We start from the raw sequence: 18,793 nt of genomic DNA, 5'->3' as shown, positions 1-18,793 counted from the left end.
ATAAAGCCGCCAATTCTGACACTCTCCTGGCTGAAGCCAGGGCCAGTAGCATGGTTACTTTCCATGTAAGATATTTCAAATCCACCGATTTGAGTGGCTCAAACCAATGGGATTTGAGAAAATCCAAAACTACATTAAGATCCCACGGTGCCACTGGGGGCACAACCGGGGGCTGTATATGTAGTACTCCTTTTACAAAAGTCTGGACTTCAGGAACTGAAGCCAATTCTTTCTGGAAGAAAATCGACAGGGCCGAAATTTGAACCTTAATGGACCCTAATTTGAGGCCCATAGACAATCCTGTTTGCAGGAAATGTAGGAATCGACCCAGTTGAAATTCCTCCGTCGGGGCCTTCCTGGCCTCACACCACGCAACATATTTTCTCCAAATGCGGTGATAATGTTGTGCAGTCACCTCCTTCCTGGCTTCTACCAGGGTAGGGATGACCTCTTCCGGAATGCCTTTTTCCCTTAGGATTCGGCGTTCAACCGCCATGCCGTCAAACGCAGCCGCGGTAAGTCTTGGAATAGACACGGTCCCTGCTGAAGCAGGTCCCGTCTTAGAGGTAGAGGCCACGGATCTTCCGTGAGCATCTCCTGAAGTTCCGGGTACCAAGTTCTTCTTGGCCAATCCGGAGCCACGAGTATCGTTCTTACTCCCCTTTGCTGTATAATTCTCAGTACTTTTGGTATGAGAGGCAGAGGAGGAAACACATACACTGACTGGTACACCCATGGTGTTACCAGAGCGTCTACAGCTATTGCCTGAGGGTCTCTTGACCTGGCGCAATACCTGTCCAGTTTTTTGTTGAGGCGGGACGCCATCATGTCCACCATTGGTCTTTCCCAATGGACCACAATCATGTGGAAGACTTCTGGATGAAGTCCCCACTCTCCCGGGTGCAGATCGTGTCTGCTGAGGAAGTCTGCTTCCCAGTTGTCTACTCCCGGGATGAACACAGCTGACAGTGCTAACACATGATTTTCTGCCCAGCGGAGAATCCTTGCAGCTTCTGCCATTGCCCTCCTGCTTCTTGTGCCGCCCTGTCTGTTTACGTGGGCGACTGCCGTGATGTTCTCCGACTGAATCAACACCGGCTGACCCTGAAGCAGAGGTTTTGCCAGGCTTAGAGCATTGTAGATTGCTCTTAGCTCCAGTATATTTATGTGAAGAGACGTCTCCAGGCTTGACCACACGCCCTGGAAGTTTCTTCCCTGTGTGACCGCTCCCCAGCCTCTCAGGCTGGCATCCGTGGTCACTAGGACCCAGTTCTGTATGCCGAATCTGCGGCCCTCTAACAGATGAGCACTCTGCAACCACCATAGCAGAGACACTCTTGTCCTTGTGGACAATTTTATCCGCTGATGCATCTGCAGATGCGATCCGGACCATTTGTCCAGCAGATCCCACTGAAAAGTTCGTGCATGGAATCTGCCGAATGGAATCGCTTCGTAAGAAGCTACCATTTTTCCCAGGACTCTTGTGCATTGATGCACAGATACTTTTCCTGGTTTTAGGAGGTTCCTGACTAGATCGGATAACTCCCTGGCTTTCTCCTCCGGAAGAAATACCTTTTTCTGAACAGTGTCCAGAATCATCCCTAGGAACAACAGACGTGTCGTCGGGATCAGTTGGGATTTTGGAAAATTCAGAATCCACCCGTGTTGTTGGAGCACTACTTGGGTTAGTGCTACTCCGACCTCCAGCTGTTCTCTGGATCTTGCCCTTATCAGGAGATCGTCCAAGTAAGGGATAATTAAGACGCCTTCTCTTCGAAGAAGGATCATCATTTCGGCCATTATCTTGGTAAAGACCCGGGGTGCCGTGGACAATCCAAACGGCAGCGTCTGAAACTGATAATGACAGTTTTGGACCACGCACCTGAGGTACCCTTGGTGTGAAGGACAAATTGGAACATGAAGGTAAGCATCCTTGATGTCCAAGGACACCATAAAATCCCCTTCTTCCAGATTCGCTATCACTGCTCTGAGTGACTCCATCTTGAACTTGAATTTTTGTATGTACAGGTTCAGAGATTTTAGATTTAGAATCGGTCTTACCGAGCCGTCCGGCTTCGGTACCACAAATAGCGTGGAGTAATACCCCTGTCCCTGTTGTAGGAGGGGTACCTTGACTATCACCTGCTGAGAATACAGCTTGTGAATGGCCTCCAATACCGTCGCCCTATCGGAGGGAGACGTTGGCAAAGCAGACTTTAGGAAACGGCGAGGAGGGGACTTCTCGAATTCCAACCTGTAACCCTGAGATACTACCTGCAGGATCCAGGGGTCCACCTGCGAGTGAGCCCACTGTGCGCTGAAATGTTTGAGGCGACCCCCCACCGCCCCTGAGTCTGCTTGTAAGGTCCCAGCGTCATGCTGACGCCTTTGTAGAAGCCGGGAAGGGCTTCTGCTCCTGGGAAGGAGCTGCTTGTTGCAGTCTCTTACCCTTTCCTTTGCCTCGGGGCAAATAGGAATGTCCTTTTGCTCGTTTGTTCTTATAGGAACGAAAGGACTGCGGCTGAAAAGCCTGCGGCTTTTTCTGCTGGGAGGTGACCTGGGGTAAAAAGGTGGATTTTCCGGCCGTTGCCGTGGCCACCAGATCCGATAGACCGACCCCAAATAATTCCTCCCCCTTATACGGCAATACTTCCATATGTCGTTTGGAATCCGCATCACCTGACCACTGGCGCGTCCATAAACTTCTTCTGGCAGATATGGACATCGCACTTACTCTTGATGCCAGAGTGCAAATATCTCTCTGTGCATCTCGCATATAAAGAAATGCATCCTTTAACTGCTCTATAGTCAGTAAAATACTGTCCCTATCCAGGGTATCAATATTTTCAGACAGTGACTCCGACCAAGCCACGCCAGCACTGCACATCCAGGCTGAGGCGATTGCTGGTCTCAGTATAACACCCGTATGTGTGTATATACTTTTTAATGTATTCTCCAGCCTCCTATCAGCTGGATCCTTGAGGGCGGCCGTATCAGGAGACGGTAACGCCACTTGCTTTGATAAGCGTGTGAGCGCCTTATCCACCCTAGGAGGTGTTTCCCAGCGCGCCCTAACCTCTGGCGGGAAAGGGTATAATGCCAATAACTTCTTTGAAATTAGCAGTTTTCTATCTGGGGTAACCCACGCTTCATCACACACTTCATTCAGTTCCTCTGATTCAGGAAAAACTATCGGTAGTTTTTTCACACCCCACATAATACCCCTTTTTGTGGTACTTGCAGTATCAGAGATATGCAAAGCCTCCTTCATTGCCGTGATCATATAACGTGTGGCCCTACTGGAAAATACGTTTGTTTCTTCACCGTCGTCACTGGATTCAGTGTCAGTGTCTGGGTCTGTGTCGACCGACTGAGGTAAAGGGCGTTTTACAGCCCCTGACGGTGTCTGAGACGCCTGGACAGGTACTAACTGGTTTGCCGGCTGTCTCATGTCGTCAACCGACTTTTGTAGCGTGCTGACACTATCCCGTAATTCCATAAACAAAGCCATCCATTCTGGTGTCGACTCCCTAGGGGGTGACATCACCATTACAGGCAATTGCTCCGCCTCCACGCCAACATCGTCCTCATACATGTCGACACACACGTACCGACACACAGCAGACACACAGGGAATGCTCTGATAGAAGACAGGACCCCACTAGCCCTTTGGGGAGACAGAGGGAGAGTTTGCCAGCACACACCCAAGCGCTATAAATATATATAGGGACAACCTTAATAAGTGTGTTCCCTTTATAGCAGCTCAAATATTATAAATATCGCCAATAAGTGCCCCCCCTCTCTGTTTTTACCCTGTTTCTGTAGTGCAGTGCAGGGGAGAGTCCTGGGAGCCTTCCTCGCAGCGGAGCTGGGCAGGAAAATGGCGCTGTGTGCTGAGGAGAATAGGCCCCGCCCCCTTTTCGGCGGGCTTCTTCTCCCGGTTTTTTTGGAACCTGGCAGGGGTTAAATACATCCATATAGCCCCAGGGGCTATATGTGATATATTTTAGCCAGAATAGGTATATTACATTGCTGCCCAGGGCGCCCCCCCCCAGCGCCCTGCACCCTCAGTGACCGCTGGTGTGAAGTGTGCGGAGAGCAATGGCGCACAGCTGCAGTGCTGTGCGCTACCTCATGAAGACTGAGACGTCTTCTGCCGCCGGTTTCTGGACCTCTTCTCTATTCGGCATCTGCAAGGGGGTCGGCGGCGCGGCTCCGGTGACCCATCCAGGCTGTACCTGTGATCGTCCCTCTGGAGCTAGTGTCCAGTAGCCTAAGAAGCAAATCCATCCTGCACGCAGGTGAGTTCACTTCTTCTCCCCTAAGTCCCTCGTTGCAGTGAGCCTGTTGCCAGCAGGACTCACTGAAAATAAAAAACCTAACAAACTTTTTCTAAGCAGCTCTTTAGGAGAGCCACCTAGATTGCACCCTGCTCGGACGGGCACAAAAACCTAACTGAGGCTTGGAGGAGGGTCATAGGGGGAGGAGCCAGTACACACCACCTAGTGGTCAAACTTTTAAATTTTGTGCCCTGTCTCCTGCGGAGCCGCTATTCCCCATGGTCCTGACGGAGTCCCAGCATCCACTAGGACGTCAGAGAAAAATAAATAGTTCTGAACAAATCAAATTAGTCAGTCTCCCCATGCTTGAAAAACCTACCCTTGATCCACTCAAACTACTGTCCCATATCTCTCCTCCGCTTTGCCTCCAAACTCCTTGAATGCATTGTTTACAACCACCTAACTGCCATTCTTCACACTACCTGCTAGACCCATATCAGTCTGGCTTTCGTTCTCTCCGCCGAAACTGTCCTCACAAAAGTAAATAATGACCTCCTTGCTGACAAATCTAAGGGCCACTACTATCGGTTCATTCTCGTAGACCTCTCTGCTGCTTTTGACACGGTGGACCACTATCTCCTCCTTAAAGTCCTTCACTCTATGTGATACTGTCCTCTCCTGGCTGTTCTAACTCTCTGTCCATTCCTTTACTGTCTCCTCTCATGACTCCCCTCCCCTCATTTCCTCCCCCCCCCCCACACACACACACACTTCCTCTAACAGTCAGTGTCCTTCAAGGTTCTGTTCTTGGATCTCTCCTTTTCTCTATACATCACCTTTAGGTGAGCTCATCACCTCTTTCAACCTCCAACATTATCTTTATACTTTCTTCCCCTGACCTCTCCCCCTCTCTTCTCACTCGTATTTCCAAATGTCTCCCAGCTATCTCTTCCTGGAATAATAAACTTAGGACGCGAGGAAAGTGACCCCTTATTAAAAACAGGCACATAGTCTGCCTGCAATAGAAGACAACAACAGACCATGACATGAAGTACAAACCCATACCTCCCAACTGTCCTGATTTTCGCAGGACAGTCCCATTTCTTTGGGGACTGTCCCGCTGTCCCACCCGCGGGCCGCAGTGTCCCAAGGGTGGGGGAGGGGCAGTTGGGAGGCTCCTGTCACTCACTGCTCTGTGGTGAATAGACGTACAGGAGATATAAGGGACTGGGAGCATGCCAGCAGCTCATAGAGCGCTGGGCATGCCCCCTCAGTGACGGAAAACGGGGGCGTGGCGGACGTCTGCGGCATTGCCGCGAAGCTATGCCTCGTTTTACAGAGGCCACACAACCTTTTCGGAAGCAGTACCGAATCTGGATTCAAAGCTGTTGGGAGGTATGCAAATGTTACAGTAACAAAGTAGCTGGTCTTTAGTAACCTATAATTACATACTGTAACTGAGATGTACAACAGGGCATGTGGCACATATTTAAGTGTAGCTTTTTCATAGGGAGAGAATTAAAAGTACATAGAGTATAGCTTAGCTTCATAAACTATAGCAAACAGAAGGGAATAGAAGGTGAAAGTAATAAAATCTACATTAAAAAGTGGGATATTTTGAGAATATGATAATCTTGTTTATGATATCTCTATATACGGATAGTACCTACCTCCCAGCCTTCTATGGAGCTCTGCCACTGGGCTATTTTGTCAATGTTTTCCAGTCTTCTCTTCCGCTCATTAATCAGTTTGGCCACATTTTTCATTGCACTCAATGCTGCTTCAACATCGGCAAAATCCCTGCACAGAGAAAATCATTAATAAAATAAGACATGTTTATATGAACAGAATAGCACTGATTGTTCTTAGGTTTGTTTAACTGTTGTGCTAGACAAAACCTGAATTAACTATATTAAACAAAAACAATGAGAACCACAACACTAGTGGTGGAGGTCTATGTTCCTGAGCGATGCAGCAAACCATAGACCTTGTTTCTATAGCTTAAAATATACTGGATGCAGTCAGGGGAGTATACTTACCTTCCCCGGTCAGGATTCCAAACATCGGGATGCCGCGGTCTGTATTCTGACCGCCGGCATCACGAACGCCGGCAAATCAAACCCAACCCCAATATTCGTGTGCAAGTACTTTACCTATTCTCAGCAATGACATAGGGGGTAATTCTGAGTTGATCGCAGCAGGAACTTTGTTAGCAGTTGGGCCAAACCATGGGGGTCATTCCGAGTTGTTCGCTCGCTAGCTGCTTTTAGCAGCATTGCACACGCTAGGCCGCCGCCCTCTGTATCTTAGCTTATCAGAATAGCGAACGAAAGATTAGCAGAATTGCTAATAAATAATTCTTTGCAGTTTTTGAGTAGCTCCAGACCTACTCACAGATTGCGATCAGCTCAGTCCGTTTAGTTCCTGGTTTGACGTCACAAACACGCCTGCGTTCGGCCAGCCACTCCCCCGTTTCTCCAGACACTCCTGCGTTTTTCCCTGATACGCCTGAGTTTTTTGGCACACTCCCGGAAAACGCTCAGTTACCACCCAGAAACGCCCCTTTCCTGTCAATCATTCACCGATCAGCAGAGCGACTGAAAAGCGCCGCAGGATCCACAGCAAATCTGCTAAGTTTTTAGTTAAATAACTAAGCGCATGCGCCCTGCGTGCCTTGCGCATGCGCAATTAGCAACAAATCGCAGCATAGCGAAAATCGGCAACGAGCGAACAACTCGGAATAACCCCCCATGTGCACTGCAGGGAAAGCAGATATAACATGTGCAGAGAAAGTTAGATTTGGGTGTGGTGTGTTCAATCTGCAATCTAGATTGCAGTGTAAAAATAAAGCAGCCAATATTTACCTTGCACAGAAACAAAATAACCCACCCAAATCTAACTCTTTCTGCACGTTATATCTGCCTCCCCTGCAGTGCACATGGGGGGTCATTCCGAGTTGTTCGCTCATTGCCGATTTTCGCTATGCTGCGATTTGTTGCTAATTACGCATGCGCAAGACACGCAGGGCGAATGCGCTAAGTTATTTAACTAAAAACTTAGCAGATTTGCTGTGGATTCTGCGGCGCTTTTCAGTCGCTCTGCTGATCGGTGAATGATTGACGGGAAAGGGGCGTTTCTGGGTGGTAACTGAGCGTTTTCCGGGAGTGTGCTGAAAAACGCAGGCGTGTCAGGGAAAAACGTGGTGGAGTCTGGAGAAACGGAGGAGTGGCTGGCGTTCAGCAGGGCGTGTTTGTGATGTCAAACCAGGAAATAAAACGGACTGAGCTGATCGCAATCTGTGAGTAGGTCCGGAGCTACTCAGAAACTGCAAAGATTTATTTAGTAGCAATTCTGCAAATCTTTTGTTCGCTATTCTGCTAAGCTAAGATACAGAGGGCGGCGGCCTAGCGTGTACAATGCTGCTAAAAGCAGCTAGCGAGCGAACAACTCGGAATTACCCCCATGGTTTTGCCCAACTGCTAACAAAGTTCTTGCTGCGATCAACTCAGAATTACCCCCATAGTGGAGAAATGTAGGGGGTAAGCGGGCTGTAAGGCACTGTCTGTGACATGGCAACGTACTGTATTCACTGCTGCTACACCTTCACACTAAGCAAGTGGAAATATACCTTTAGTCTATCTGCTGTTATGTTTGTAAATATTTCATTTCTTAAAACGTATTAATGTTAAGTTTAGGCTGGTAAAAAGAAAAACCCATAGGCAACATAAAAAATAAAAAAGGGGGATGAGTAATCCAGGTCCCTCAGCTGATTAACTGATGATCTGACTCTCGTGTTTGGGAATGATGTGACAGGTAGATGTGGTTATTGTGGGCAGTCCACATAAGGTAGGAGCTAATTGTCCATTATAACTGCCTGAACCTGGAGGACTAATGAGGCAGGCGGGTACACACTAGACAGTGGGGCTAATTCAGACCTGATCGCTGCTGTGTGTGTTCGCACAGCAGCGATCAGATCTGGAGTGCACATGCGCCGGCGCATTGCAGACAGCCGACGGCTGTCTTAGCCCTGCGATCGCCTCTACCTGATTGACAGGCAAAGGCGGTCGCTGGGCGGGCCGTAGGGGGCGCGATTCGGGCAACGCAGGCATGCCTGGACCGTTGGTGGGGCGTTGGTAGGGAGCTACTCTTCAAGTACAAAAGCATCGCCGCTGTGCGATGCTTTTGTACTTGTGCGGGGGGGGGGGGGCTGGCATGTGGGGCAGACTAGCCCTATGCATATCAGGGAAGCTGATCATAGATGTGCTAAATTTAGCACATCTACGATCAGGTCTGAATCACCCCCAATATCTTAAACGGTGTCGTCTAGTGTGTATGCACTATGTTGCTGACGATGCATGCTCCCACGTGTCGTCAGTGGCATCCTCGGTTGGATATGCATGCAGGTCTTGCTTGCTGCTGCTGGCATCAGCAAGTGTGTATACACTTGCTGATGCCAGCCCCACCTCCGGGTCCCATCGCTAATGATATCGCGCTGGGTACACATCGTTTACTGTATACCCAGCATAAGAGTATGTAACTGCACAATGAAAAGGAGAAGACGAGGACGCAATTACGAAAAAGATCCTAGGCCAAGGTTAACATATTAGAGAAAAGTATGCGTAATGGGGATTTTCCCTTTGAGTTACCCAAGGAAATGTCTGCTTCACTTTCAGAACATGTGGACTTACCATCACGTAGGTACAAGCTGCCCAGTCTGAAATTAACTGACATTACAGGTGGTCGCATGTACAGTATATGTATGCCAACTGATTCAGATTCAAAATAAGTATATATTCATACATTCAGTCATGCTAAATAGTATATATATATATATATATATATATATGTAGAAAAAGTATAAGACCTTTCTCGCGCTAACAATATATAGAGCTACACCTTAGGGAAAATACCCCCTGTAAGACGGGGTATAATGGTTATGAACAACAAAGAAAAAGGTTTCCCCAGGGAGCTGGTGATATTCTTTGGTATGTCAAAAATATTTTCACTTGTACAATAAAAATAGTCATAAGAAATAGACTTTATTTTTATAAAACACAGTAAAAATGAGCTGTATCACAGTATGTCCACTGTATATGTATAACACATGTCATAATTTTACAGATATCCCATGTGGTGAAATCGAGTTCGATATCACTTTTTAAGTGTTTTTATTTGCCTTTTGAAGACACGCTAAGTTGCTTGTTCATACTGTGATTTTTTGGTATGTATACATTATAATTATAATTGACATGAGCACATTGCAGATAAATGAAAAGATTTATTGATGAAATGTTTTTTACATTGTTTAGATTATAAATAAAATACCCCTGATTAATCATCATGTTGATATGTGACTGAAATGAATTGTTACCAACATCAATATCTGTATGAAACATTGACTGTCATTTTGGACATACTGTGATACAGCCAGGGGTTAAAGTGAGCCGGAACGGGCCGGAACTGCGTTCCGTCAGTTCCACCAGGAGACGGAACGCAGTTCCGCCTCCCCCGGCTCACCTAACCCGATGTCCCAGGCGGCGCTGCAGGGAGATGCCGGGCGCCCGCTGAGATCGCGTTACCAGCGGGCGCCCGTCTCCCTCTCCGCAGCGGCAGCCGGAGGCAGGAGCTCAGTACTGAGCTCCGGCTTCCGGCTCTGTCAGTGCGCGCTATGGGAGAGACGTCATGACGTCTCTCTCATAGTGCAGAGGAGCGGGCGGCGAGAGAGGACTGCGGCGGGAGCGGGGCTAGGTAAGTATAGTTCTCCCCCCCCCCCCCCCCCTCCCTCCCTCTTCCCTATATGTGTACCACAGGCGTTTCTACTGGGGGCCTTTACTACTGGGGCAAACTACAGAGGGGCAAACTACTGGGGGGCTCTAGTACTGGGAGCAAACTACTGGGGGGCTTTACTGCTGGGGCAAACTACTGGGGGGCTCTAGTACTGGGGGCAAACTACTGGGGCAAACTACAGAGGGGCAAACTACTGGGGGGCTCTAGTACTGGGGGCAAACTACTGGGGGCCTTTACTACTGGGGCAAACTACAGAGGGGCAAACTACTGGGGGGCTCTAGTACTGGGGGCAAACTACTGGGGGGCTTTACTGCTGGGGCAAACTACAGAGGGGCAAACTACTGGGGGGCTCTAGTACTGGGGGCAAACTACTGGGGGGCTTTACTGCTGGGGCAAACTACTGGGGGCATTACTACAAGGGGGCAAGCTACAAAGGGGCAAACTACTGGCAGCATTACTACTGGGGGCTAAACTACAAGGGGGCATAATTACAGGAGCTAAACTACTGGGGGTATAACTACAAGGGGGCAAACTACTAGGGACATTACTAACTTTGGCAAACTACATGGGGGCTAAACTACAGGGGCTAAACAACTGGGGGCACAACTGCAGGGGGCATTACCACTGGGGGCTAAACTACATGGGGCAAACTACATGAGGGCAAAACTACTGGGGGCATTACCACTCAAAGGCTAAACTAGAGGGGGGGGGGAGTAAATTGCTGGGGTCATAACTGCAGGGGCATTACCAGTATGGGCATGACTACTGGGGCTAAACTACAGGGGCTAAACGACTAGGGGCAATACTACACAGGGGCATTACCATTAAGGGCATTACTGATGGGGTGCACAGCTAATGAGGGCATTGTAAAGGGGGCACTTCATAAGGGGCACTACTGTTGGGGGCATTGCATAAGGGGCACTACTACTGTGGGCATTGTATAAGGGATGCTACTGCTGGGGCATTACTGTATGGGCCGACAAAGAAGCTGCGTTCCCGGTCCGCCCTCCGTCGCTCCGCCCCTACCATCGCCGCCGCACTGGAAGCCCAGGTTCCAGACTCCCAGCTGCAGCGGATCTGGGACCAGGCCGGCTTTATTATTCCTGCCGCTGCATCGAGCTTCTGTGACCGCGGCACTACTAGTTCAAATCTGTCGCTGATTGGCTGCCGGTCCGCAGCCGTTTTGAAATATTAGCGCCGTGGTCACAGGAGCTCGATGCGGCGGCAGGGATAATAAAGCCAGCCTGGTTCCAGATCCACTGCAGCCGCCCTCAGCCTCTTCTGCCGCCCCGCCCTCGGACCTCTGCGCACCCACAGCCTCCTCCTCCGCACTATCTCCGAGGCCCACAGCCTCCTCCACGTCACGCCTACCACAGCCTACTCATCCACAGCACCGCAGACCACCGCCGCTGCTAAACAGGTAATCTAACCTGCTGCCTTTCTCTCTCCCTAGTCCCTACTGTATTCCCCTGCTGTCACTTTCCATGTCCCTGCTGTCACTTTCCATGTCCCTGCTGTCACTCTCCCTATCACTCTGTCACTCTATAATGTGAATTTCGGCTCATTCTCTGTGCTATAATGTGAATTTTGGCTCATTCTGTGTACTATAATGTGAATTTTGGCTCATACCGTGTGCTATAATGTGAATTTCGGCTCATACTGTGTGGTGTAATGTGAATTTCGGCTCATACTGTGTGGTGTAATGTGAATTTCGGCTCATACCGTGTGGTGTAATGTGAATTTGGCTCATACTGTGTGGTGTAATGTGAATTTGGCTCATACTGTGTGGTGTAATATGAATGTGGCTCATACTGTGTGGTATAAATGTGAATTTCGGCTCATACTGTGAGCTATAATGTGAAAGGGGTCCTACTATTGTGGTGCATAATGTGTATAAGGGGTATATAATGTGGTAAACTACACTGAAGGGCACGCCCCCTTTTGCGTGGCCACGCCCCCTTGTCAGGAGTGCACGCGCCTTCGGCGCGCACATAATTGCACCCTTCACTTTTCCATACCCCCACTTCAAAATTTCCACTTGGGTACTACTACTGTGGGCATTATTACTATTGTGTGACCACGCCCCTTTTTTGAGACCACACCCCCTTTTTGCTGCGCGCGCCTACGGCGCGCAATACCTTTATTTCATGGGCGCCGTGGGGAGGGGGGTGAGTTCCACCACCTCTCTAGGACCACTTTAAGCACTGGATACAGCTCATTTTTACTGTGTTTTATAAAAATAAATAAGTCTATTTCTTATGACTATTTTTATTGTACAAGTGAAATATTTTTGACATACCAAAGAATATCACCAGCTCCCTGGGGAAACCTTTTTCTTTGTTATATATATATATATATATATATATATATATATATATATATATATATATATATTATAAAATGATCCACTGGGTACTGCCGGCTGGTATAGTACTGTGTAGCCAACAGCACAACACAATTCCTTACACAATTGGGTAATTCAATTAAATACAAATCTGAATCGAACAAACCTCTCAGCGCTAGATTCACTACAAAGTGCACCAGTCCTTACATATACTGGAACCAACAAGCAGAGCAAACCTAAGTACCATGCAAACTTAGAGTCATTTGTGCCTTTAGGTCCTAAAAAAACACACAACTCTAATGCTTACTTCTCTTTTCTGTTAAGCTTACCTTGAGTTCTTAAATACAAATATAAAGCACTCTGAGTCCTAGAGGAGGAAAGTGCTTAATATTATTATTATTGTTATTATTATTATTATTATTATTTAGCCTTCTGCATGGCGTGGGAGGTATCAAACCTTCAGTGTTCTACTGCTGAGTCTCCAGGACAGGAAAGGTAACTTTCAGAACGTGTAACTTACATATTTTTCATATCCAAAATACTCTATATCCCAAGCATTATAGAGAAGAGATCCCATACCGGTGTTAAGTTGTTCTTAATTATACCCCTTTTACACCACTGCTAAAAAAACGGGTTATTGCCGTGACGTTATTGGCTAGGTGTAAAAGGGTAAGCCTGGTCGATGCAATCCTGGTACCCGTTCACTGCATAGAGAATAGACGGCGCCTGGAGATCATCTGATCTCCAAGCACCGCCTCCGCTCCCATTGCCGCTGACGTCACCGGGGCCGCTGTCTGAAATGGGTCTCTTTCCGAGTCGCACCTGGGAAGTACCCATCTACGGCTCCTGGGTGCGGCTTGGCATTTCAGTATAAAAGCGGCATTAGTGTTACTGCTACTACCTGTATTAAACGTGATAATTGATACAGGCCAGAGTATGTGATAAGATGTAAGTAAGATGCATAACATTAACACCCTTTGTACAAGGCAATAATTATTTTAAAAACAACATGCATTTGTTGCTGAATTATGGTTACACTAAAGAAAATTAATTTTACAATAATTTTAAAAGCTTGTGATCAAATCGGCAGAAGTGTTTTATGGTGCAGTGAGATTATAACTAGTTGCCAGCAGTATCCGGTCTATAGATCTACACTAAAAAGGTCTATAGCCAATAGTTTCACCACTAATGGTCGACATGCATTAGGTCGACAGGGTCAAAAGGTTGACATGTAAAAGGTAGACAGGTTAAAAGGTCGACACACTTTTAAAAATTATTTTTCATTTTTTTTCAGCTTTTTCATACTTTACCATCCACGTGGACTACGATTGGGAATAGTAACCTGCCCGAAGCATGGCGAGCCAAAACACCTACTTTTTTGTGTGACCATTTCCATGTTGACCTTTTGACCTGTCGACTTTTTATACTGTCTGTCTATACCATATCGATCTTTTTACCCTGTCAATCTTTTGACCCTGTCGACCTAATGCATGTTGACCATTAGTGGTCTACCTATTGACTGTAGACCTTTTTATTGTAGCTCTAATAATACACACCCGTTGTAAATGGATGTCCAGATAATTTTGACAAGTCTCAATTATTAACGTGTGAGATTTCTGAATAATGTACGGTTTCCCTTTTACAAAAATACATAAAATGGACAAGTAAGGGTTATCCTAAAAAGTATTCAGCTTTCCTCCTTGTTTAGGTACACAGGCCTTGTGGCTCCATCGATGAGACAAATAGATTACACTTAGTACTCCATCTCTCCCCAAACTGGCCCTGGTATTCCTCTCCTTAATACATTTTTTACCAGTGCTCTGTACAGGGACCAAACGTACCCATTATTTAGCTTTTACTTATTTCTGGCTTTCACAATTTCCCAGATAACCCATTTTCAGATAAGAGATCAGTGTCTGCAAAGATTACTGAACAACACACACAGTGACTTGGGGCCTAATTCAGATCTAATCGCTTGGCTGTGTTTTTTGCTGTCCCGCGATCAGATAGTCGCCCCCTGCAGGGGGAGTGTATTTTTGCCGTGCAAGTGTGTGATCGCATGTGTAGCTCAGCTGCAAAAATCCACTTTGTGCAGTCTGTGCGCAGCCCTGAAAACACTTGGGAACGCCTGCGTTTTTCCGGACACTCCCAGTAAACACTCAGTTGCCACCCACAAACAGCCTCTTCCTGTCAATCTTTGCGAACGCCCGCGCTATCAGATATTTTGCACCATCCCGACGCTGACCGGCAATGCCACATGTTGTTGTCCCAAGCGCGTGCGCATTGCGGTGCATATGCATGCGCTGTTATGACCTGATCGGCCACTGTGCGAAAATGCACAGCAATGATCAGATCTGAATTACCCCTTTGATGTGAAATGATGTCACTTTCCATTCTCAGGTGCGGACTTTACCTCAGAACCCTCTTGCAATTAATTCAAGAAAGAAGCTATAAGCAAATTCTTTTACATTGTAGCTACTTTCTGCCTATTGGGGTCACCAACATTGACCATACCTGTGCTGGGGATTGGTATATTTCAGAAGCTCAGCTAGCTGTAGGGGATATTTGCAGATTTTCTGCACTGGTGTCAGTAGGAAACCATCCAGCGAGATGTCTATCATCTTCTGTACCAGACGGCAAGTCTCAAAGAAGTAACCATACTTTTTCACCTTGCAGAGTTTAGAAAGTTCCATGCAGGCGTTCGGATGGTTGTTGCAGTACTCTGAGTAGATCTGGAAGTCTTTTTGCTATTGGAGAGGCAAGAAAACATGGAAATGAGTAAGAAATAATAATGATACTTTGTAGAAGTTCTAGTCCTCAGTCACACTGAAATGCCAAAAGTCATGGTATAGATGCCTAGTATTGTGTAAGATCTTTTCAGGCCCGGGGAAGTGCAGCAACTCAACGTGGTATCGACTCCGCAAGTGACCGGAAGACCTCTGGACATGCTACCTTGATAACTTCCCACAGCTCCCTGATATTTGTAGATACATCTTGGGTGTGAATGGAGCTCTCCACCACGTCCCATAAATGCTCGATTGTGTTCATGTCAAGGCGAACGTTGTGGCCACTCTTCATAATACTCCTGGAATTAATTCTGGACAACTTGGGACTGATGACACAGTGCATTATGCTGCTGGAATATTCCATCATTGTGGAGGTACATGAAGTCCATGAAGTGCTGCAAATGGTCATCAAGCAATGCAACACAGCGGTTACAGGTCAAGGACATGTTCAGACAGTCCCAACTCTTGCCATGTGAAGACACGCCACACCATTATGGAACACCACCAGGTCACGAACCCAGGCAAGGAGCTGTGTACGATGTTGTAGTGTTGACAGGGGCATTCTAATCCCATGAAAGCTAAAGAATGCTTCACTGACATGCTGGATATGCGTCTGCCACCTCCTGCAATGAATGTGGATGTGATTTGAGCCAGTGTCTCTTGTCTGTTACCACAGATAATTTTGGCCAGACGCCACTGGTCACGATCATTAAGTAACCATGGTTGGTCACTGTGCTGTTCACAGAGGGTTGTAATGCCTTCCATGAGGTATTCCCGGTACACAAGTAACACCATAGATAGAGAAATGGTGAATGTCCGCACAAATTTGGAAATGGAGGTTCCCATCTAACGGGCACCCAATATCATGCCCTGTTCAAACGCTGATAATTCACGTTGCCTTGCCATGAGCAATCTAGCCGATGTTCAGACTGACTCACGAGATGTCAATGACAATTGATGCAGGTTTGGGCATTTCCAAGATGTCACAATAACGAGGTGCCACTTACCATTACCTTTACATACTGCAATCCCATGACTTTTGGCACTTCAGTGTATAATGTATACTGATATTATAAGTGACTGATGGAAGTATTACTTATTAAAATGATTCACTAAATATAGTTCGGTACAATGAAAACTGGTGCAGAAAAAGAGGATTTATGTCTTACCTTGGTAAATCCTTTTCTTTGAGTCCATAGGAGGCAAAAGAGAATCTCAATGCAGGGTATAGGCTGGGCTGGGAGCAGGCTGGCACCAAAAGCGTTACTTAAAAGTACCCAGCAGGCCTTACCTCCCTTGCCCTCTATACCGCGCCCCCGTCCCGGGCCCGCCAGTTTTAGTAGCAAGCCCAAGGCAGTAGCGGAAGTAGAGGAAGGAAGAACATCACACACAGAGAGACACTGCTAAGATGATTGGCCACACACCGCCCACACAGGAACTCAGATCCGCAGGACAGGTGCGTCAAGGAGGGCGTCCTGTGCCCTCTATGGACTCAAAGAAAAGGATTTACCAAGGTAAGACATAAATCCGCTTTTCTTTTTCATCCACTAGGGGGCACAGGGGAATCTCAATGCTGGGACGTCCCAAAGCTGTCCCCCAAAGGGCGGGGACACTCCTGGACTGCGCTCAGGACCCTATGACTGAAGGCAGCGTCACATGATGCAAAGGTGTCGAACGCGTACAACTTAATGAAGGTCTGGGCAGAGGACCACGTAGTAGCTTTACAAAGCTGCTCGGCCGAAGCCCCACGAGAGGCCATCCTGGAAGCACCCACAGCACGTGTGAAATGCGCTTTGACCCCCAGAGGTGGGGGAAGGTTCACCGCCTTATAGGCGTGTTGAATGGTCAACCGAAGCCATCTGGCCGAGGTCTGTTTGGACACCAGCCACCCCCATTTGTGGGAATCCAGTAACACAAATAGGGAGTCTGAGCGTCGTATATCCTTGGTTTTGTCCTCATAAATGCGAATAGCCTGAACTACATCTAAGGAAGCCTCCTCAGGAGGAGCCGCTGTTAAGGCTGGCACCACAATTTCTTGATTCAGATGGAATCGAGACACTACTTTAGGAACAAAATCTGGCCAAGTGTGAAGAACCGCCCTATCCGAGTGAAATACGAGGTTGGGCGAGTGCCAGGATAAGGCACTGAGATCAGAAACTCTGCGCGCCGAAGAGATAGCCAAAAGGAACAAGGTCTTCCACGTGATCCAACGTAGGTCAGCCGAGTCCATGGATTCAAAGGGAGCCGTATGCAACGCCCTGAGGACCAGGGAAAGGTCCCACGGAGCCACTGGAGGTACAAATGGAGGCTGCACATGAAGCACTCCCTGAAGGAAAGTCTTGACGTCTGGAATGCTCGCAAGCTGTTTTTGAAAGAGCACTGAGAGTGCCGAGACCTGGACCTTCAAGGACGACAACCGGAGTCCCAGATCTAAACTTGACTGGAGAAAGGCCAAAAGTCGAGGCAATCTAAAAGACCGCGGGCTGAAGTGACGGGTCATTCACCAGGAAAAGTATGCTTTCCAGATGTGGTGATAGACCCTGGCAGACGAGGCTTTCCTGGCATTAAGCAATGTTTTGATGACCGTCCTGAAAAACCCCTTTCGCCTCAGGACGGATAACTCAATAGCCACGCCGTCAAAGCGAGGCGTATGGGGTCTGGATGTACACAGAGTCCCTGTGACAAAAGGTCCGAGCATACTGGGAGCCGCCACAGAGTGTCTATGGACAGACTGAGAAGAGCCGCATACCACGGGCGATGTGGCCAATCTGGAACCACCAAGATCATCATGCCTCCCTGTTGCTTGAATATCTGGCAGAGTCTGAGAATCATGGAAATCGGAGGAAAGGCATACACCAGGGAAAATGAGCAATGGGCAGTTAGGGCGTCCACCAGAAATGTTAGAGGATCCCTCATGCGAGAGCCGAACCGGCGGACCTGCCTGTTGTGGTGGGATGCCATGAGGTCTATGTCTGGCATTTCCCACGAGACACTGGTCGAACACCGCCGGGTGGAGTTTCCACTCTCCTGAGTGAATGTCTTGTCGACTTAGGAAGTCCGCTTAACAGTTGAGTACCCTGGGAATGAACACTGCTGACAGTGCCGGAAGATTTTGTTTGTGCCATAGGAAAAAGGAGATTTATGGTAGACTTACCATGGTTAAATCTCTTTCTGTGAGGTACACTGGGTTCCACAGGGAATACATTGGGGTGTACAGATGGATCTTGATCCAGAGGCACCAACAGGCTAACGCTTTAGACTGTCCCAGAATGCACTGTGGGGCCTCCTCTATAACCCCGCCTCCAGGCACTGTGAGTTCAGTTTTGTTAACCAGTGCAATGCAGATGCAGGTAAAAGAGAAGGCAGATGTTAGTCGCACAGAACCACGTTCTCACAACAGGAGAAGGGACTAGCGGCTAATGCCATACAAACCCAAAGAAGCTAAGTGCGTCAGGGTGGGTGCTCTGTGGAACCCAGTGTACCTCACAGAAAGAGATTTAACCATGGTAAGTCTACCATAAATCTCCTTTTCTGCAGCGGAGTACACTGTGTTACACAGGGAATACAACGGGGATGTCCTAAAGCAGTTCCTCAAG

At 47.8% G+C, this 18,793-nt stretch overlaps 1 protein-coding gene across 6 annotated transcripts in view; it reads right to left on the bottom strand.

The window, feature by feature from the left end:
• Positions 1-18,793, bottom strand: part of ARHGEF4 (Rho guanine nucleotide exchange factor 4) — a 443,120-nt gene that overhangs the window by 17,952 nt on the left and 406,375 nt on the right. For all 6 annotated transcript variants that reach the window (XM_063915709.1, XM_063915712.1, XM_063915710.1 and 3 more), the window contains 2 exons: positions 14,926-15,158; positions 5,951-6,080 (listed from right to left, as the gene is read on the bottom strand). In XM_063915709.1, coding sequence (XP_063771779.1) covers positions 5,951-6,080; positions 14,926-15,158 — 363 coding nt within the window. The remainder of the gene's footprint in view (positions 1-5,950; positions 6,081-14,925; positions 15,159-18,793) is intronic.

This window comes from Pseudophryne corroboree, chromosome 4 (assembly GCF_028390025.1).
Source record: "Pseudophryne corroboree isolate aPseCor3 chromosome 4, aPseCor3.hap2, whole genome shotgun sequence".
NCBI lineage: Eukaryota > Metazoa > Chordata > Amphibia > Anura > Myobatrachidae > Pseudophryne > Pseudophryne corroboree.
Note: the sequence above shows the minus strand (reverse complement) of the source record. Positions and strands in the feature narration are given on the sequence as shown.